Below are 21,490 nucleotides of genomic sequence, written 5' to 3'. Positions count from 1 at the left end.
GCCTGAGGGGGGCCGCGCTCCGATTGGCTGAGCCGCGCGGCCTCGCGCCTCACGGACCGCGTCCGTCCAAGTGGAAGGGCGCGCGCCGAACGCGCGGGGTTGGTGCGCTCTCCCCGCCGGCAGGAAGCGGAAGTGACGGTGCCGCTGGGCGCGCGGCGAAGAGGCTGGCGGCGGTTGCTGTCGTTACCGAGCCGCCTGGGGACGTGCTGGCGGCGTGCGAGCCCAGCGCCGGGAGTGGGAGCGGCTCGGAGGTACCGCCGCCTCTTCAGCGGCCATGAGGGGACGGGCGCGGGCTGGGGGGTGTGTGCGGCGGGAGAGCGGGAGTGAGGGGGGGAGAGGAAGAGGAATGTGCAGCCCGGGGTCGGTGTGTTTTCTATTTTTTCTGTCTTCTGTGTGAAGCGTTTCGTGTGAAGCTAAGCGGGAAGGTGCCCTAACGGACGGCTTGAGGCTGCGGCGATGTCCTGGCGGTGAAAAACGTGGTTTGCACTAGAAAGGAATTAATCTTTATTAGCCCGATGGATGCTTTGCTCCCTCCACGCAATTGTTCGCTAAAGGGTTGTGTGTGAACAGGAGCATTATTTTTTATTATGGATTTCTTTCCTTAATTGTGTACCTTGAAACAGTTCTGCAGGATGAGCGCCGTCGCTGAAGATGCTAAGCCAGAAGATGCCAAACCAGAATCTGAAAAAAAAATATACTATTGTGAAGTGAGTGCCTTTTTAAATGGCTTTTTGGAATACATGCCAGAATACAGGCTTAAGGTATTAAAAACCACGGAAGTTAGACAGAACTGACCGAGCTGCAGTGTGGCAAGCTGGTGGGAGAGGCTGTTAATGTTGGAGGATAATTTGGCTGGTCCCTGAAAGAGCTGCTTGTCTGGTTTTGTGAATTTGGTTTGTTCTTGAGTAGTTACAGGTACTGTATAGTGGCCCCTAAAGGCTGTCTTTCAGATTTCTGTTCGTTATTCTTACAGGACCTCTAAAAGTCTCTTCTGTCTTAAAGGATGCTCCTCTGGATCAGAGCATGTTAAGTTTCTGTGTATTGGATATTGTTCCAGTAACTTTTTTTCTGGCTTATTGAAGGTATACGACAGCATGTCAAGGTGATAGGTAATGCTATCATATATTGGTCATTGTTTCTTATTGTTAATGATTGAAGAAAATAATTGTCAAGCCATATCCTGTAGTTGTTATGATGTTCTGTGGATCCTAGCGCAGATGGCCTCCTATGCTGTTTTTCGGATCCCTTTGGTAAAATGATGAATGGAGTTCCAGTTATTCTGGGATATATTTTTTGGTCTCCGATCCTTTCTAATCAATGTATGATCATTTCTTATTGGCTGGAGAATTTTGGAGAACTAAGAATCCAGTAATTGAGAGAAGGAGGGAAAGTGTATCTCAAAGATTCATGCCACCCAGTATACTTAAATATATATTGAAGTATTATTTGAACAGGTTTTCACACTGTTTCTGGTCACTTTAGTGGCATGCTCCTGATGTGATTTAAACTGCTTAAGTCATAAAAGACTTCCAGCATCTTAATGTAAAATTGTATTTCCAATTCTTACACCTTGCCAACTACAAAATATCTGCAGCATAACTGAGATGTACTTTCAATTTATCTTTTTAGGTTTGTAAAGTTCCATGTATGAGTTCTATAAGTCTTCAGTCACATTATCGTGGTATGAAGCATAGAAAGGTAACTTCTTTCCATATTACATGTTTATATTAATCTAATCTTAAACCTGGGGTTCTTGTAATAGTATTTGATTTCACAAGTATTCAAGTGCTTGTCTAACCCATTGGTAGATCTGTAGCAGCTGTTTGCTTGAAAAAATCCTAAGAACAAGAGTTTGAGGTGGGAGACTCAACTCTGTTTAGCTTGTAACTTGGAACATCAGTAGTTACTCTGAAGGCAAATGTGTATTAAATGGGAAATTGTGTTTTGAGTTGTATGGAAGTCTCATATGGTGAAAGAGTGCAAACTTTGAATTTGGGTGTAGTTAATGAATGCACTGCTGTGTTTTCCAAGACTGCATAACTCGCTTGTACTTTGAAGAAAACCAGCTTGCTTGGAGCATGAACTTTGTTTATACGTGGTAACGCCAATTCTGATTTCCTACGGGAGTTTACTCCATTTGTTTGAAGCATCTCAAATGGCAGCTTCGTATTTTACTACTTTTCCTTGTATTTTGCTTAAATTACTAGACAGTATTCTGTGGGGATGTGTTGAGAAGAGACTTTTCCAAATGCTATTTGACTGAACTTTTAACTGTATGACTGACAGTTGTCTTAGACTGAGAAGAAAATTTTAAAATGAATAAAGCCAGGGCGTGTTTGTTTGTCCATTCTTTTCCCTGTTGTAGAAGATGGCTGTCATCATATTGTGTTGTTGTGGCACTTAAAAGTGTCTGCTGTGATGTTTTCCTGATGATCTTTTATTCTTCCCGGAACCCAAGGCTTACGGCAGTGCATTTTTTCTCAAGTATTCGGGCTCCCCTTTCATTTGCAGAGTGAGGGGCATTTCTTACAGTTTGGCTTTCAAAGCTGTTCAGCAGTATTTCATAACCTGCTAGCTAATCATTTCAGTAGTGTGATGCATAAGCATTATTTGGGTCTGTGGCTCTCGGAATTTGGTCATAGTGTTCTTTGTTGAACCAACAGAAATGTATAGTGTGGTAGTATTTTTCATGTCCTGTTCAGTATTCTTGCTGATTCAAGAAGTTCTTTTGTGGTTTTGTGGTTCTTTCTTTTTATTTCTTAGCTAACCCTCATAGTGATTGAATTACTGCTGTTTCTCCCTTTTAAAGCAGAAAAACCAGTGCCAGTTCTCCCAGCAAATCCACGTATTGCCTTCCTAATCTTCCATTTGAGTAAATAGCTCTATCCTTGGCTACATTCTTTTAAATTTATTGAACTAATGATGGCTATGAACTGATAGTGAGCAAGCATCAGACATGTTGGAAACTGGATGATTATTAGGTGTTGAATGTCAGTGCTGGTATGGAGTCCTGGTACATCACATGGCTACATTTCTATAGGAGTAAGTCTGCAAGGACACACTGTCATTATTTTCAAGTACTTTTAATGCCTTACTTTTAATTAAGAGATGGCAGAAGGTCAAAATTCATTGAGATACCAAAGAAATCTTAATACCACCAACTATGAGGTTGCCATAAAAGTGTTAAGCTTATGTTCTTTTTAAGACAGACTACATATTGATAATGAATAGTGCTTTGTTTATATTCCTTAACCAGAATAATTCTTCAAAATTGACTTTTTTTTCTGGTTTGTTACTACATTAGAGTTTTTTATGTGGAGCCTTTTCTATTTGTACTTTGATATGAAGATATAGCATCTTTTTCCCGACGGGTCTGAGTAATTACCTAATTGAATAACAGATAATCATTGATCTAACCAGAAAGATCAAGTGATTTGTTTACAAAATATTAGGCAATATTTTAATCATGTAGTGTACCTCTTCAGAGTTCTTGCAGTCCTGAGAATTGATCTATGTTGTTGTGTCAAGAATTTGGTTTTTTTTGCACTAACTTCCGTATTAATGAAGATGATGCTTCCTGTCCTTATGCAGGAGAATAAGCAGAATATGCACCTAATGCTGATAATTCACAAGGCCTAAATCCTGTAAAAACTACTGATGTGAAAAGATTGAAACTGGGAGGGTTGCAGTGCAAGGCTGTGTATATCTTACATTTTGAATGTCTTACTACCTTTGTACAATTGCATGCTGACAGGCTTCGTGGTTTCATTGATGAACAAATATTGGTAGGGGGGAGGATTAGAGTAGTATTCATGTATTTTTCATAAAGTTCTTAGCTCTTAGGAAGTTGGAATGGGCTTGTATTATGTGTGTACTTTGAAAACAGTTGAACGTTTATTGTAAACTGGTTAGACAATACAGTTTTATATAAGTTCAGTCGTACTTCTTATTGTACAAAGCATAATAGGGATTTTGTGCTGGAGAGGAAATCCTGGAGTGGAGTGTCTTTTTTTTTTTTTTTTTTTTTTCTTTTTTTTTCCCCCCCTGCATTTTGAGCAGTTCTTTGTAAGCATTGCCTCTTCTGTTAGCTGTCTTTGGAGCCCAGATGAAGATTCTCCTGATTATATCGAGGACTCCCACTTCCTGTTTTCCCATCCTATGTTGGGAGAGTAGGAATGCTCAAATTCAAGAGAAGAGTCTGGATTCAGGACTTTGCGACCTCATCAGAAATGAGAAGATGCTTGGGTTTTTTCTTGACCATTTATGTATTCTTGATTCTGCTCCACCTTTTGCCACTGTTTGCCATGCATCAGAACTGTTGATTGAAAATAGCCAATGTGCAGGCAATTTACTTATCCTATGGCATGTTATTAAAATCAACTGTGCTTGGAAAAAGCATTTATTTTAATACTTGGGTTAGTAACATAGGTTTCAGATACTGGAAACTTGCCTTGACGTTATGCTGTTTGTGAAGTGTATCAAGTGCTTAGTACACTGTTAATGCTCTGCAGCTTATCTGCAGGATTCAAACTGCTTTAAACTGTACAGCTTTTCCTACACAAAGAATATGTTCATGTCAACCTCACACTGCAAGCAATCCAGGAGACTCCCGCAGTCTGTTGAAGATAACTTCCTGGTCCAGGTATTGGACAGACCAGCCAGAGAAGAAGTGTTACTCAATCTGGTGCTTGCCAGTGTGGAGGAGATTGTTAAACAAGTTAAGATTGGAGGCAGTTTAGGCTGTAGCAATCATGCCTTGGTCAAGGTAGTGATCCCTAGGAATATGGGCCTGGTCAAAAGCAAAGTCAGGACCCTGAACTTCGGGAAGGTGAACTTCAGGCTGATTAAGGAATTATTGGATGTAATCTCCTGGGAAGCTTGGGGGCAAAGGAGAGGAGCTGACAACTCTTCAAGGACGCCTTTCTGAGAGCACAAGAGCTCTTCAACCCCCAGCACAGGAAATGATGTGGAGGAGGAAGGAAACTGATGTGCCTGAGTAAGGACTTACTGAAGGGAAAAGAAGGAACAATACAGGCAGCAGAAGCAGGGATGGATGGCCTGGATAGAATAATACAGGGATGAATCTGGACACAGACGTCCAGCTAGGGCACAGATGGAACTGTGCTTGGTGAGGGATATGAAAACTGGAATTCTGTAGGTATATTGATCAGAAGAGACAGGCCGAGGAGAGTGTACCCCCTTTGATAAATGAGAAGGAGGAACTGGCTACAATGGATGTAGGGAAGGCTGAAGTTCTTCAGTGAGTTCTTTGCCTTGGTCTTAGATGGCTGTCAGTCTTCCTGAGCCTGTTGTGTTATTGTGTCCTCTGAGCGAGTTTTGGGGGATGCAAAATCTGTCCTACTGTAAGAGTAGAGTAAGACTGGGACCATCTCATAAGCCTGGGTATGTACACATCAGTGGGTCCACATGACATGCATCCCAGGATCCTGAAGGAACTGGCTGATGTGATTGCCAACTTATTCTCCATCGTGCTTAAAAAGTTGTGGCTCTCAGGCAAAGACCTCCATAACTGAATAAAACGAAACATAACTCCCATTTTTAAGAAAGAAAGAAAGGAAGAACTGGGGAACTACAGGCTGGTGAGCCTCACATCTGTGCCTGGGAAGATCATGGAGCAGATCCTCTTGGAAGCTATGTAAAGGCACGTATGAGATGAAGACAAGATATGAGACAGCCAGCATAATTTCAGGAAAGGCAGATCTTGCCTGACCAATCTCTGTTATGGAGCGATGGCATTGGTAAACAAAAGAAGAGCAACTGATGTTGTTTATCTGGACTTGTGCAAGGCTTATAACGTGATCCTGTAATACCTCCTTATCTATCAGCTGGGGAGATAAGGATTTGAAGGCTGGATGAAGGTGCTGGATAAAGAATTGGTTGGCTGGTTGCAGCCAAGGTGTTTGGTCAATGGATCTATATACAAGTGGAGACTGGTAATGAGTGGTGTCCCCCAACGGTCAGTCTTGGGACCAGTGTTCTTCAATGTATTAGTGATGTAGGCAGTGGGATTGAGCATACCCGCAGCAAGTTTGCAGATGACACCAAGCTGAGTGGTGCATTTGACACAATAGAAGGGAGGAATGCCATGAGAGGGAAGTGGACAGGCTTGAAAAGTGGGTATTTTCTAATGTTCAACGAGGCCGAGTGTGTGATGTTGCACTTGGGTCAGAGCAGTTGCAGACATAAGTGCAAACTGGGAGAAGAACTCATTGAATGCAGTCCTTCGGAGAGGGACATGGGAGACCTGATGGACAAAAAGCTTAACAGTGAGCCACCTGTGTGCTCTTGCATCTGGGAAGGCCAAATGTTTCCTGGGCTGCGTCAAAAGAGGAGTGACCAGCAGGGTGAGGGAATTGATTGTCCTCCTCTACTCTGCCCTCGTGAGGCTGTAACTGGAGTTCTGTGTCCAGGCCTGAGGCCATCAGCACAAGAAAGGCATTGGAGCTGTTGGAGTGGGTCCACAGGAGGACGGTGGAGATGATCAGAGGGCTGGAGCACCTGTTCTATGATGACAGGCTGAAGGAGCTAGGCTTGTTCTGGAGAAGAGAAAGCTTTGGGACCTCATTGTGTCCTTCCAGTACCTGAGAGGAGCTTGTAAACAGGAGAGAGACCAACCTTTTACACAGTGTTGTAGTGAAGGGACAGGGGGAAATGACTTTAGACCAAAGGAGAGGAGATCTAGGTTAGATGTTTGGAGGAACTTTGCTCAGAGGGTGGTGAGGTGCTGGCACAGCTGCCCAGGGAAGCTGTGGTGCCCCATCCCTGGAGACTCAAGGCCAGGTTGGATGGGGCCCTGGGCAGCTGAGCTGGTGGGGGGCAGCCCTGCCCACAGCACGGGGTGGGACTGGGTGGGCTTTGAGGTCCCCTCCAACCTAAGCCCTTCTGTGAATAAATGGAGTTTCTGTTAATTCGCTGCTAATGTAGCTTACGTGATTTCAAGGGTGTATGTATTTAGGAAGAATTAAATGATGTTTACATAATTAACTGCATGTGAAACAGTGTTTTGTTTGATAACCCTTAACCTTGAAATGTATGGAAACTAATCTCAGAATGTGTCTAGGAGGTTGGAACCCTGAAAGACAGCAGTTTTTGAGTTTTGACTTCTCATAGTTAGACACTTTGTTTAAAAGTTACTCTAACTGTTCACAGTCTTAGCTCAAAAACAGTTGCAATTTGCTTGTGACACAAGGACAGAGAAAAAGTTTCTTAGTATGTGAGAATATTCATTCTCAACGTAGTTTTGTTGTTCTTTTTTCTTTTGTTTTCCTCTTGCTTTATTTTTAAAGCACTCACTAGGGAAGTTCCATTTTACTTGTTTCACAGTTGAGACTGATGAATCACAACATTTTTAGTGTTAAAGCAGTAATCTAAATGCAGTTGAAATTGGTTGTCCTGAAGTGGACAGGAAGAAACTTTCTTTCCGCAGCAGCTCGCAGTTGCTAATATTTTTCAACGCTTCTCTGAAATGTCAGGTATTAACAGCTGTTTATTGTAAAACTGGTGTGGAATGACAAGTGGTTTTATGCATAGCAAAAGTACTTGTGGCAGGATAACTGGAAGGAAGACCCAAGCTTACAAAATCCTGCTGAGTTCATACAGCACCACCCACTCACTGTCTGTGATGCTACTGGGATTAAATGACTTCCTTTTTTTTTCTATTTTGTTTTTAGCTACCGTGAAAGATCAACTGTTTAGCTTCTTGAAAAGAGACAAAACTGTTGTGTTAGTCTTGGTTGTTATTGAGCTGTCACAGAATCACAGAATCACACAAAATCACAGAATTGTAGGGGTTGGAAGGGACCTGTAGAGATCATCGAGACCAACCCCCCTGCCAAAGCAGGTTCCCTACACCAGGTCGCACAGGTAGGCGTCCAGGCGAGACTTGAATATCTCCAGAGAAGGAGACTCCACAACCCCCCTGGGCAGCCTGTTCGCACTCATGTGCAACATATCTTCCATGGCACTGAGTACTGAAAATAGAGCACTGATCTCTGTGAAGTGCTCATTAGTAAACAACTCTATTTGCTGCGAATGATGACGCTTCTTTTCATTTTTTTGGTGGCAAGTTTGTACATATTTGCTAAAAAGGTCTAAAAGTAAGTCAGTATTGGTTTTAGCCACGTTTTAAAATGGAACTTTAAATTACTCTTTTTCTCAAATGCTTCCAAAAAGTGATCTGTTCTGGATTCAGCTGATGAAAGCCACTTTTCCCGTTCTTCATGACAGAATAAACTTTCAGGAGACTTGGCTACCCTGGAATTTTATACAAACCCACCCAATATGTTGGGAAAGCCACTTTTTTGTTAGCTTGTTATTCTTTCCCGTGTGAGGTTTTTTCTTGATGGAAGTACAGTTTTTGGAACCTTAGGGGCTGCAGTCATGTGGAAACCAAAGTTTTGTCTAGTATCTTAAAATTTCATTAATATCAGGGCTTTCTTGAAATTTACCTCATGTTAACCGTAAGTATGCTTTTGCCAGTACTTCGAGCTTTTGCAGATAATCATAAAGGCTCATTTTTTCCTATTTGATAATGGAAACTTTGGCCTGTATTGTAATTTGTCTGCAAAGGCTTCATTCAGGAAGTACGGGATTTTTCTTTCAAGTGGCGCAGCACATTAATTTCTTTTTCTTATTTTATTTTGGGATGACTTGCATCATTACTAAAGAAAGAAGAAGCACTGAGATTCAAGACTGTCTATTGTAAGTATAATGCTTTTATCTTTTCAGCTTCTTAGTGTAGATACTGCTTGGGGGGTTTAATATTTGTTGCTTTTCCAGTAGTTTGTATATTTGCATTTGTCAGATCTGTACACCTGTAACTATGGTTCTCTTTATATGCTGAACATTTTTTGAGGTATTTATCTAATGAACTGTTGAGTTAATACATACTTACTAGTACGATGCCTTAATTTTGCCTTTCCACTTCTAAGTACCAATATATCTGTTTAATAGAGAAATAGGTAGGCCGTGGCTTAGTTTCTTCCTTCCCAAGCTAAACTGTCTTGTGCTTGTTGTTAGCTTCATGCTTTCATTGTTAAGCTTTAGGCAGTATGCTAAGAATCTATACAAGTAGGCTAACACAGCACAGATGCTGCTTTGCCTGTGCTGAACTTGCCTAGCTACATCACAAGAATGTTATGCCTTTCTTCATTGTAGTGTGGACTTGGAGTAGCAAAGATCCATTCAATGTAAACTGAGTTGTTGGGGAATGTTTTCCCATAAAATGAGAATATGGATCCAGACTGACATGTGCCAAGAAAATGAGAGTAAATGGTAAAAGGACTCAAAATCTGGGATATGACTTGCTTCAGAATGGTGTTTGGTAAAAGCACGGATGCACAAGATTTTAAAGTACCCCAAGCGGAGAACACTGGCATATATGGAAGTAGTGAATAAAAACTAGTGTGAAGATTATAAATTGGAATGGACATACAGTCATCACAAGAAATAAACCTTTCATTTCTAGTTCATTTTTTTAGTGTTTTTCCTAAGAAGCTAGGCTTACGGAAACGCATTTTGGCTTTGATGTCTGTTCTCCAGTGTCTTTTGAACCAGATTAGTCAGAATGGATTCCAAGTACGTATCTGCACAGAAAAATGTGATGTCAGCCCTTCACTGCTGGAAGCACTGCTGGCTGAGCTCACCTCTTACTGCACTCTGAAGAATCAGCACAGGAGGAAGATCCAGCAAAAGCATTGGTCAGAGTCTTTTTCCCAAGAGGCTGGCCTTCATTACCTGCACTGGTGGTTTTGGGCTGAAAACAGAATGTTAGTGCAAGGCACGTCATTCAAGTGTGTGAACAACTCTGAGACGTTCTGCATCAGTAGATATAAGATCTGCATGCAGTGCTGCTCTTAGAAATGTTGGTAATGCTACTTCTTGACAAATTCTGCAAGAGTTCTGAAGATACACATGTCTATGCAGTGTCCCGTGGATTTTCAGCAGTGTAGAATTTTATTGATATCTCAGTAACAACAGATTTCTTTGGCCATGGGTGGAATATTTTTAGAGGAAGATGAGTTTCTATACCATTCTTTGGATTTCGTATTGGAAAAGATCATTAAGGATGGTACTGATGATGAATGTAATCTTGTAAGCTTGATTGCTGAATGGTTTCTGCTTCAAGAATGTAAAGTCTTCTTTTGGAGGAGTAATGCAAAAGATGCATAGTATGAAAACTGAAACTTGATTAAGAGGACAGAAGAAAGTGTGATAGCAAGACAGTAGGAAGAGTGGCGGGATGCAGGTGTCTGTTGCAAAGACCTACGCTTCTGGAAAATGATACTGCTTAATCTACTGTAGGCTCAGCATTTCATGAAGGTTCAATGTAAGAACATATGGTTGTTTCAGCCACAGCATCTCCTGACGTGTCATCGTTAAAAGTTTTTCAGCTGAGATATATCTTATGGAAATGGGTAAGTCCCTTATTGTTAAGGAAGGTAGTCTTCATATGCAACTTGAGGAAACAAACTGAAGCTAACTTTCAGAGTGGTCACAGCATCACAGGATGCCACAAGGCAGAAACTTTACAAGGTGTGCTTTGTTTAATCCAGAAAATCCCGAACCACAGTAATCCACGTTGAAGAATAAGCATCTTTTTACTTCTAATGTGGAATGAGTATGCGTAGTACTGATGTCTCCTTTATTCTGCTTTGTCTGTCTTGACCTGTACTTCACTGAAGACCTGCACATGGGAAGCCAACTTTGTAAGCTCTTGTTACAGTTGTCGTGTCCAGAGAAGGCCAAAAGTTAGCCTGCTGAAGTTACTTATTTGTCTTAGGGATGCAAGTGGTTTTCTGTTTGCTTGTTTTTTTTTTTTTTTTTTTTTTTTTGTTTTGTTTGTTTTTGTTTTGTTTTTTGGAGGTGTGTGAAGGGGTAAATTACAGAGCTGTTAATTTAAGGCAGATAATCAAACTCTTCAACAAGTATATTACTAGTTACATTTTACCTTGAGAGTCTGTAGCTCCAGGAAATTCATTGATGTGCTCTGAGGTATAAGAATAAAGTCTGAATATGGTTGACATTTTTTATTTTAAATAGCTGACGAATTCTACAGTTTGCAAACACACAGTGAGAATGAATAAATTGTAGACAGAATATTTGTGGATTACTCAGTGATGGGCATGGATATTCTTAACACCTATTATGTAAAGTAAAGTCCATTGTTATTTTAGGTTATAACTTCCTGGGATGCTCTTATTGCCGTTGTGTGCTGTTCTAGTGAGTACTATCAAATACTCCAGTGAGAGTGAAACATGACAGCATGCTCACAGTGGAGTTTGAAGAATCAGGAGCAAAAACGTATGGATGTTGTCAGAGTGAAGGATGAGTTTTCTTGGAAATCGCTTGGGACAAAACTTGATGGGATCTGAAATGTGCGCCATCTGAAGAACGAGTACTTGAGAAGATGAAGTTTGACATTTAAAATGTTTTACATTACCACCAGCAGTGTCTTCTTTGGAGCAGAATTAATAATAAATTCCTTTGTCAGTGAGGAGAACAGCACCAATACAGCTATCATTTATAAACCAAAATGACAATTTCCCACAATTGTTTGGATGCTGAGTGTTTCAAGCAATGGTGAGTGTGACAAACCTGGCTGTTTATCTGTGCAATCTAGTTGCCTTTAAAGTCAGGCCAGGAAATAAGGCTGTTTACAGATGACTGTGTTTGGAGGAGTACTGCTTTCTGTAAGAAAGACTTGTGGATACGGTTCAAGTTTCCACATGGCAAAACTATCAACAAGTTAGTTTTGTGGTAGGCAAAACTGGGTATCTGGTTGTTCTTGTTTTTGTCTGCTCTCAAGCAGTTTGGAAGAGAGAATCTAAATAGATGATGTGAGAAAAGAAGATACTGAAGTTCTAGGACTTTATTGAGCTTTGATTTAACTTAGAAAGTATATGAATTTTGGTCATGTGATTTCTTTGCACAATGGTCATTCTTTCAGCTGTAGTTGAGGCAGTTTCATCAGGAGGGGATGAGATTGAGCATTTCTTTCCTAGGATCTTTTGGCCAAAGAAGGAAGAAATCTGGAAAACTTTTGATGCTTTGACTGAATAGATTGTTTGTGCGCTTCACCTCTTGTGTTGAAAAGTCTGTCTGCTCTGCTGAGTTCAGTACATTGCTGTTCTGGAGTAACTGAATTGGTGATATCTGACCGTCAATACAAATGTGTGTGCATTACAAATGCAGGTATAGGTATGGGAGGAGGAAAGCAAATATGTTAAGAACTGTGTCACTGAATATTAAAAGGAGAGGGATTTTGGTTGTTTTGTTGATATAGATTGCTAGTATCTGGAAAATATTCCATACTAAATAAAATTGCTATTCAGAAGGGATTTCCTGAGACTATCTCATCTAATTTCCTGTTTGAATTAGGACTGCTGCCAAATTTGGATCATGTCTTCCTTATTGAAGGGGTGAAGGTCTCCAAGGACAGTCTGCCACCTCCATTTAATCAATCTGGAGTTGTTGCCCTGTCTTAAATAACATTCATCCTAACAAAGTAAACCTGTGCCTCCTGAGTAGCAATCTGTTTCTCTGTTATGCTTTTGCCATCTCTTGAAAGGGTTTGACTAGTCTTTGTAACTGCTGCTTGAGTATTAATGCAATTAAATCTCCTTTTAACCTCTACTTTACCAGAGTAAACAATTCCAGTTGCCTGTACAGACCCTCAGAAGGGGGTTTACTTTGTTTGCAGAGAATTGCTTTTGGCTGGTGTTCAACTTAGCATCCGTCAATACTGTCAAGTTCTTAGTAACTGTGCAGCTGCTCAGCTTGTGCTCATAAATGGCATTAGTTCAGCTGTAGAACTCTTCAATTCTTATGTTACTTAAAGTTTCCTTAAAGATCAGTGTTCCCAAAGTCCTGCTCAATTAAAGCCTTGGCATCAGTTGTATTCCTGCATTGTCTCTGAGTTTGCTGATGGTGTTCTTTGTGTCCTCAGATTACTGATGAACAGGTTAATTGCAATGGGCCCTGTTCACTGAACACCAATAAGAGTTTGTGTTGCTACTCATACCTCGCTGAGTGCAGAAGTGCAACTGATTTTTCCAGCTCATTTATCAGTCTGATAGGCTTTAAGGGAAAATACTACTGCTCTGGTTTTGAGGTACTTAAGAAATACAATTTAACATTATTAGTAGACTAATTACAAAGCCATGGGGCTCATAAATGTCAAACTTAAGTTCTAGCGTGCAAAACTAGCATCAGTGCATGGGAGAGTGTCTTACTGGATAATAACTTCAGTTAAGCTGTTAGCAGAGTCTGTTGTAGCTATCTGCAAATGTTTGAAAACAAGGAAAGAAAAAAAACACGCTGGGTATCTTTGGTAGTAGGAGTTGTAGCTGGTTTGTTGTTGTTGTTGATTTTTTTTTTCTTAAACTTGACTGTATGTGTAAACTTAACCTTGTTGCAAACTAAAATAGAAGAATAGTTTTCCGCAGGTGCCTGTTGGTGTTATTTAGCTTTTGACCATGTTGGCAGGCCTGCTGGACCCAAAATCCAACTCAGACTGCATGCAGCCTAACAAAACAGCTCTGGAATTAAGTAGTTTTCATACTTGCAAAGAATCTGGAGAGCCTCTTTTGTTTATACTACCGTGAACTTTGAACCTTTTTACTGAAAAAGCTGGATAACTTACGTCCTTCTTGATTTCTCACAATTACTTATACCCCTCCCTTATGTTAACAGTGTAGTTGTTTGCAGAATATTTGCAGCTTTGATCTGATTTACAGTTCAGATATGTATCTCTTCGCTGCTGATCTTGTGCAGAAGGAGGAAGTCTGTGCTATATGCAACATACAGTATTTGCTATGAGCATGGAAAATCTCTTCAAAAATAAGAATTGCATGAGTAAATGAGTAATATAATTTTTCAAGTTTTTAAGCTAAACATAACTCAGATTTGTATGATCTGAATTGTATGATCTGTATGTCAGTTTTCATTTGTTCTTGGTTGTAACAATTTCTAAAATGTTGAGAGCATCATTAAAGCTCAGCTGGGTGTGTCTGTGTGTATGGATTTCAGGGTGAGTAGAGCAAGGGAGAGAAGTTCCCAATGAAGGCGTCATGTTTAAAAAAGCTGGTTTAAACATTCACTCTAAAATTGGTTAAAAATATGTACAGATGCCTGTGTAAAAGTATTGTTCTTGTCATGCAATTTAAGGACTTGGGACTATCTAGGCTCTAAATATTTAGGTAAGAGTTTGTCTGTCAGGCACCTATGCTGCTGGATCTGCTTTCATACAGAAAAACCGAATAGCTAAAATAAATAATTAGATGGTATGCAAAGCAATAAAAAAAAAAGAAGTAATTGGATACACTATGTTTTTATGGTACTTATCTATGTATACTGTATAAGTAAGGAAGGTGAGCAGAAAAGAAGACTTTTTTCATATTTGGGAAGGTTAAGTTACAGAAGAAAAAGTGTACCAAGATGAAATACTGTTGTAAACTGAGCCTATGTTAAACAGGCATAATGAAGATAACTGTTCAGGTCATTAATGTGGTTGGATGATGTATTATGTACTAAGAGCATGTGAGAAGAACTGGTCTGACTGTCAAACTGTCATCTTAGGTCCTCCAGCTCCCTTCCGAACTATGATGAGCTATGAAACGCAGAGGCCAGGTATGTGAATATAAATGAGCTAACCTCCTTTTTAAATACAACTTTGGGCATCATTAAAATAAAACCATCAAAGCCTTTGTGAATTGATTTCTTAAGAAGTAATGCAAGTTACCAAATGTTTCTTCTGTGCGCTGGTTATTTTATTTAAGGAAAGTTCTTAGATGTGTATTTTCAGTGAAATAATTCAATACTTGAGGCATCATAGGTTTTTTTTCTTTCTGATTATCTAATATTCTTTTTAGATCATGAAGTTTTCAACTGAGCATTTTGTAGCATGCTTGTACGTACAAATACGGTACAGTGAGAGTTTAACAGAAGCATGTAAAACAAGATGCATTTCCAAATAAATAAATAAAACTAAGAAGACCTGTAAAGTTTTGGAGGATTTGGCCTCACTGTCCTGTGGCGGGAGTTGTCCTGTCAGGTATCTTCTACCACACTTAAGTTACAACAGATAATGCATATGCATTAAGTACTGGCATTTTGTGAAGTATTTTTTTAATATATGCAGCCCTGACATTTGGCTTGATGGTGGCAAAAACATACTCCTGATGGAATGAACATATAAGAGCAAACATGGAATTCACTGTCCTGATAATGTTCTTCTTTAAATGTAACCTGGCATCCTAGAAGAACGAAAAATGGTAAACACATTGTTTAGTACTTGAAGTTCCACTTTAGTTTGCTTGGATTTGAAGAAACTGTCAGTGGTTATGACTCTTCTTGGGAAATGTACTAGGTTGAAATACACTTAAAATCATAGAATCATAGAATTGCTCAGGTTGGAAGAGACCTTCAAGATCATCAAGTCCAACTGCAAACTAACCATACTACCCTAACTCTAACAACCTTCTGCTAAATCATGTCCCTGAGCACCACATCCAAATGGATTTTAAACACATTCAGGAATGGTGACTCAGCCATCTCATTGAAGTGTATGTATTACTTGTAAGTAATTAGGAAGATAACTTCTATTTCTGCACATTTTTATCAGATAGAGAAACAGATATTTTAACACTTGAGCATACTCTTTTATAATAGCCACACTTGAATACATTTATTGCCTCATTGAGTTTGTTTTACAGATAGATGTAACTGGTGCTCTGAGTTGACCAGGAGTACTTTAAAAGTGTTTTAGGACAGTTAAGGATAAAACCAAGCAAGTAAAGCCCAGTGAGGAGTGAGAGACACCCTTGACTGAAACAATTCTAGTTAATGCTCAGGAGCGTGACAAACATGTTTGTGCAGCTTCTGGTCTGCCCAGAGAATGCAGGGAGTTTCAATTAGTGCCATGTTAGTGAAGTTATGTCTCTTTATTAGATTTAAGGCAATATGAGTATTGAACACATATCATGAATATCCAGATTCCAAACAAATAATATAGAGGGTGCAATATGAGCATTGGAGTTTTAGCAGAAATGAGAGGCAGGTGAATTGTTTTGTTTTGTTTTTTATTTTTTTATTTTTTTTTAATAATGACTGACTTGGTCTGGGACAGGCTATGAATGTGAACTTGAGAGTGTTTTGTCAGTAAATTGGATTCTGCTAGATGATTTTTTTGTTTTGTTTTGTTTCTTTGGATCTGTTGAAGTCATTAATTCCTTATGTGTAAAAGTGATATTGAAAGTATGGTGCTGGAGTCTTCTTGTGAGTGATAGAGATCCTATCCATTTTTTTTTTTACATTTCAGAGTGAAAATTAGCTTTGTTCCTCTTAAGTTTCAGTTAGAAACTCCAGTAAAATCATAGAAATTGGATGTAAGCTGTCTAATGCACTTGTTCATTTTATTGTAATATTTGTTTGTGGTTTTTTTTTTTTTTTTAACCTTAGTAAAGAGAGGACTCACAAAGGAAATTACATGTCTGAAGGATTTTATTAATGATCCCAAAAGAGAAGAACCTCTAGTTGGTATGTTGTTTTTTTGTTTTCTAAACGCTATGTCTTTGTATTGCATGTATGAGGTGATATGTTGATACCATTTCATAATGAAATTGTTGTTGGGTAATTAATGGGATATATCTTATCCATTATGCTTTTTAAAGTTTAACTTGTTACACAACCATTGTAAAAGCCATCTCTCCTGTGCACCTTACTAGTTAGATAATTAATTCCTGAAGGAACCATCTCAGTATGGATGCTTTTCGTAGAAAACAAAAAGATCGAGATTGAAAGGACCATCTGGAGGTCATCTTGTCCAACTCCCTTGTTCAAGCACGATCACCAAGCAGGATGACTAAGACTGTATCTAGATAGCTTTAGAATATCTGCTAGGCAATGGAGACTCCGCAACTTCTGTTGATAACCAGTCGTTCCCACAGTGAAGTCATCTCCTGTGCTTCAGTTTTAATCATTGCCTCTTGTTTTGTCACTGGGCACCACTGAAAAGAGCCTGTATCTATCTTCTTTGCACCTTCCTTTCAAGTGTACTTGTACACACTGAGGTTCCCTCCTTCTCTATTCCAAGCTGAACACTCCCAGCTCTCTTAGCCTTTCCTCATGAAAGGTCTTTATGTTCCGTCATCATCTTTGTGGCCCTTTGCAGAATTCCTTCAAGTTTGCCCCTCTCCCTTATACTGGGAAGCCAAGACTTTGTCACAATACTCCACATGCAGCATTATCAGTGCTTAGTGGACACACATCTCCTGCTGCCATCACTCCTTAAGCAGCACAAGTTTATAAGTAAACTTTTTAATGCTAGTTATAAGCATCACGTCTAGAGATTTTTGAGTGCTTCTAAGCTGTAGTTTGTCTTTCAGTGACTTCTAGGAACAAAATTCAGCAAATCCATTTTCTCTCCTGTTAATTCTTAAAATTTTATCTAACAAAGGGACTTGATTTTATGAAGGGATTATTGTTATTTCTGGATATGTTTTGTGCTACTCAAACATTATAATTTGCTACTCAAATTCTATTTGATTGAATAATTTAAATTGATTTGTTTTTAATACAGAAATTGGTGTGGTATCTCCTGTCTTTGTTTTATGTTTGACTGACTGACATATCTCCATTAATTATCTTATATGGCTTTATTGAAGGAAATGTGTTTTTTTGTTCCTTGAAAATATTCTGGGCAGGAGAATAGCTATATATTTGTTTTACTGAGTTTGCAAATCTTCCATAGAAGTTTTTTTTTTCATCTTGAATAAAACATTGTAAAGAGAAGAATTTAATTGATGTGGGTAACAAGCCTGACCTTTGTGATCCTGAACAAGTGTTGAAATTCTGAAAATGGAATACTCTTTTTTTTATTAATTTTAGCTTTTAGTGAGCATCTTTGAAGAAAATACTTCTGTTTATAATAGCCTATTTTAAATATAGATGTTTGTAATTCTTGCTTTTACAGGCTTAGAACATGTGGTTGAAATCAGATTTGAAGGAAGGAGAGAGCCGCATTATGAATGCAAGCTGTGTGGGTTTAATACAGAGATGGCACCCATGATAGAACATCTTAGTGGATATAAACACAGAAGAGCATACATAGTAAGTAATTTTGATCACAAGATAGGGAAAAAAAAAGATAATTTTTTTCCTATGAATACCTACATCAAGTTTGAAGTTTAGCCTCCACCATTTGACGTCACTAATAATTGCTTGACTGAGTACTGATGGGTCAGATCAACGTGAATAGCTATAAAGCTGTGAACTACTGAGAAAACGTGATTCAGAGGTGCATATCTGCATGTACTCGAAGTCCGTTCTTAAGTATTTTAATCTCATCTGAGATCAGTTCTCAGTCCTTGGTTCTCTCTCATTTCTCAGCATGCCCATGGTATTGTTGGATATTGTATAGAGCATGTTACCTTTCAATTGCAAACTTCATGTAGTATCCAAATTCTCTTGTGAAGATGGCCTATACATTTTCAACATTAACATTTAATTGGTTGTGTTATGGAGGAGAAACTACCTATTCATATTCAAAACTATGTTTACTAGTCCTTAGAAGCTTGTCCAAGAAATGAAATGTGCCTGTTTTTTAATATGTGAATTTTTATGTTGCTCATCTAAAACTGTTTTTGCCAACAGTCTAAAGAATTTCCAGACAAAATGAAGAGAAAGGCAACAGATGTAAAAGAATGCAAAGTCTCATTTCTCAAAAGAATAGCAGGAGAACTAGAGAAGACTGAAGGATTAAAAATGTATAAGGTAACTGGAAGTAAATGTTAAATATCCAATAATGCATCTTTAACCAATGCCAATGTTTGACCTAGTAAGTTTTAAAAGTACTCCTGACAAATCATGTTAAATTCTTGTGTGTGACTAGAAAGTGTAGTGCTAGGTAGATCCAAGACTTAAGCTAAAGTCACCCTAAAACATGTGGGGAAAGGAACAGTAGTCTTGAGATTCCTGTGGAAAAAAAAAAATGAAGTTGTTGAAGAAGTCGATTTCCTTTAGTTAGAAAATCTCCAGCTGGAGATTTTAGTGCTTTTACTTCAGTGATTCTTAACTAATACAATTTAACTTTTCTCAAATGTTTGAAATTTTCTCTCAAATTTAATTTGTACTGGTTATATATAATTTGTAAAACTGTGCTAGGACAAATAAAAGTACTTGTTCCGTCTCTACAGACAGTTGCAATAGGGACTATTGTAATTAACTTTAATCAGAAAAATCTAATATAAAACTATGTCTGCTTTCTAGATTGAAGGTTACATAAGACCAAGTACCTCACGTAAGTTTATGTATTATTTGAATATAACACATTTGACAGCCAAAACCAGCTTAGTTTGAATTACTTGAACTTGAAGGGTTTGACTGTTTAAAACATTAGAATTGTAAGTAATAGCACAAAATGTTTTCTTTTTGAAGATTTTTCCAGTTTTTGTAAATTTGAAATGAAGAGAGACTTTTTTTAGCTGCTCGTTTCTGGAGGTATTTAAGATAACTACAGTAATTTCATAATCAAGAAAAGTCAAGAAGTATAGAAATACGGTTTTAGATGGATTTCTTTGAAAAAGCTGATAAAACCTTTTCCATCTAATTTCAATCATCAAAAGGCATACAAATCAGTGCTGAATTGCTGCTAAAGGTGGAAGGTATCTTTTTTTTTTAGCAAATGTATTTGAATGAGCAATGGAAACAAAACCTTTCAACATAAAAGCGACGTCCTCCCTCTATGCAGTATATTTGAGTTGTATCATTTTCCAACCTGAAGAAATATGTGTACTTGCTACATTTTGACCCTAGTACTAGTAGCAGTAGGTTTATTGAAGTGGGTGCAGGTTGCTTAGGTCAACAGTGTATGTCAGTATGAATCCTGCCCATAGTGCCTACCACAGTGGTGATTTATTTGAATTGATCACTGATGGCTTTTGTGTCTTGTACCTATTTATGTTGGTCTACCAAACAAAGTAGCAGAGACCTTTTTGAAGCTTTGTCTCTTTTGTGAAGGGGATGGAATGTGACCCATTAGCCTGGTCCTGTAATCCTCAGTTTAGAGTAAACTTTATGAATGAGTTCTAAAACCTCCAGAAGTATTTGTGTATTCTAATCACCACAGTCTGAACTGTTGGTCAGGATCTTGCTGTAGAGGTTTTTAGCAAGTTAGGTGCTGTACCTTGCTCTTCATCAATCTGAATGGATGTTGTTAACATTTCTTCTTTGTATGGGAATCTTTTGGAAACCGCTACCGATTTTTCTCTATAATATAGAAGGTGTAATACCAAAAGTTCTAGAAGAATCTAAAATATTTTAACTATTTCAGAGAAGTGATGATCCATATTGCTAGTAAGTGAAGGACAAAACTAGCTGATAATCGTGTTGCGTAGTGTTAACATGAGGAAAGTTGTATGGACATGATAGTATTTGATTTCAGTGCTTACTGACTTCTGTAGGACGTCTATAGGAAAGACTCAGGACATTAGAAAAAATATATATATCCATGCAGTTCCACAGGCTATGAAGAACTGGAAGGAACAGACAAGAGTGTTGTGATGTTCTGCTTTGATTAGGTAGCAAGCACAGCAGCACAACATCAAGTTTATTCCAAAATAAATACACTCTACTTATTTAGAAGGAATTCATGCTTATTGGCTTAAGGCTTAACAACTGTGTGGGTTTAGAGTAGATCACATTTTTAGAGAATGGCTTTTATCTTCAGAGCTCCCTTCTGTCAGCAAGAATGAGTTTGAGGATGTAATTAAGAAATGTTATCTAGGTAAGAGACAAAACAGACATTAACACTTAAGTTTTGGCTACTGCTGAGATCACATGCAAAACCAACATGATTATGTATCTTTATATACATTTGAGAAGCTTTGGAAGGATTTATTTGTTTCCTCAAAGGAAAAATTAAAACATTTCTTCATTCTCTAAAGAAGGGTCATCTGTACCTTATTAAGGTAATTCCAGTAATCACTTGCTCAAAGTAGAGAGCTAATGAACTTGATGGCCCTATGAAGATCTTATGAAGTGTGAGAATCTGTATAAATACAATGTGGTACTACAGCATATGAATTTCTAGTCTAATTTAGTTTCTGAATTCTGCTTGCATTAATATTTTCTGTTCTAAAAACTACTTTAATGATACTACAGAATGCAGCTGGAAACTAAAAACAGTTCCAAAGATTTAGTTTGCTGTTTTGGACAATAGTCTTCAGATTGAGTTATTTTATTTGAAATTATAGCAGATAACTGGGGAAGTTTGTCTGTATCTTCATTGGGTAAGTGGTAACTCCATGTGTCAGTACAGGATAGGAAATGACAGGCTGGCCAGCCTTGCTAAAAAGGGCTTGATGGCTATGGTGATTGCCAAGCTGAATATGAACGAATGGAATGCTCTCATTCATATAAAGCAATCTTGTAACACTTCAGGTGGGGCACAGGCAGCAAGCAGACTGATGAA

General features: G+C 38.5%; 1 protein-coding gene across 5 annotated transcripts in view; it reads left to right on the top strand.

Moving 5' to 3' along the window:
* The first annotated feature begins 99 nt into the window (after positions 1 to 99).
* Positions 100 to 21,490, top strand: part of LOC104910198 (uncharacterized) — a 39,001-nt gene continuing 17,610 nt past the window's right edge. For 2 of the 5 annotated variants that reach the window (XM_085220613.1, XM_085220612.1), the window contains exons 1-9: positions 100 to 251; positions 624 to 707; positions 1,630 to 1,698; positions 8,688 to 8,721; positions 14,599 to 14,649; positions 16,480 to 16,557; positions 17,993 to 18,129; positions 18,673 to 18,792; positions 19,288 to 19,318. In XM_085220613.1, the coding sequence (XP_085076739.1) occupies positions 633 to 707; positions 1,630 to 1,698; positions 8,688 to 8,721; positions 14,599 to 14,649; positions 16,480 to 16,557; positions 17,993 to 18,129; positions 18,673 to 18,792; positions 19,288 to 19,318 (595 nt within the window). In that variant the 5' untranslated portion in view covers positions 100 to 251; positions 624 to 632. Of the gene's footprint in view, positions 252 to 623; positions 708 to 973; positions 1,110 to 1,629; positions 1,699 to 8,687; positions 8,722 to 10,615; positions 11,602 to 14,598; positions 14,650 to 16,479; positions 16,558 to 17,992; positions 18,130 to 18,672; positions 18,793 to 19,287; positions 19,319 to 21,490 lie in introns of those variants that run through there. The other 3 variants (XM_085220614.1, XM_085220616.1, XM_085220615.1) reach the window with 3 other exon arrangements.

Source organism: Meleagris gallopavo, chromosome 3, assembly GCF_905368555.1.
Source record: "Meleagris gallopavo chromosome 3, MGAL_WU_HG_1.1, whole genome shotgun sequence".
Lineage (NCBI taxonomy): Eukaryota > Metazoa > Chordata > Aves > Galliformes > Phasianidae > Meleagris > Meleagris gallopavo.
This window is presented reverse-complemented; position numbering and strand designations above follow the sequence as displayed.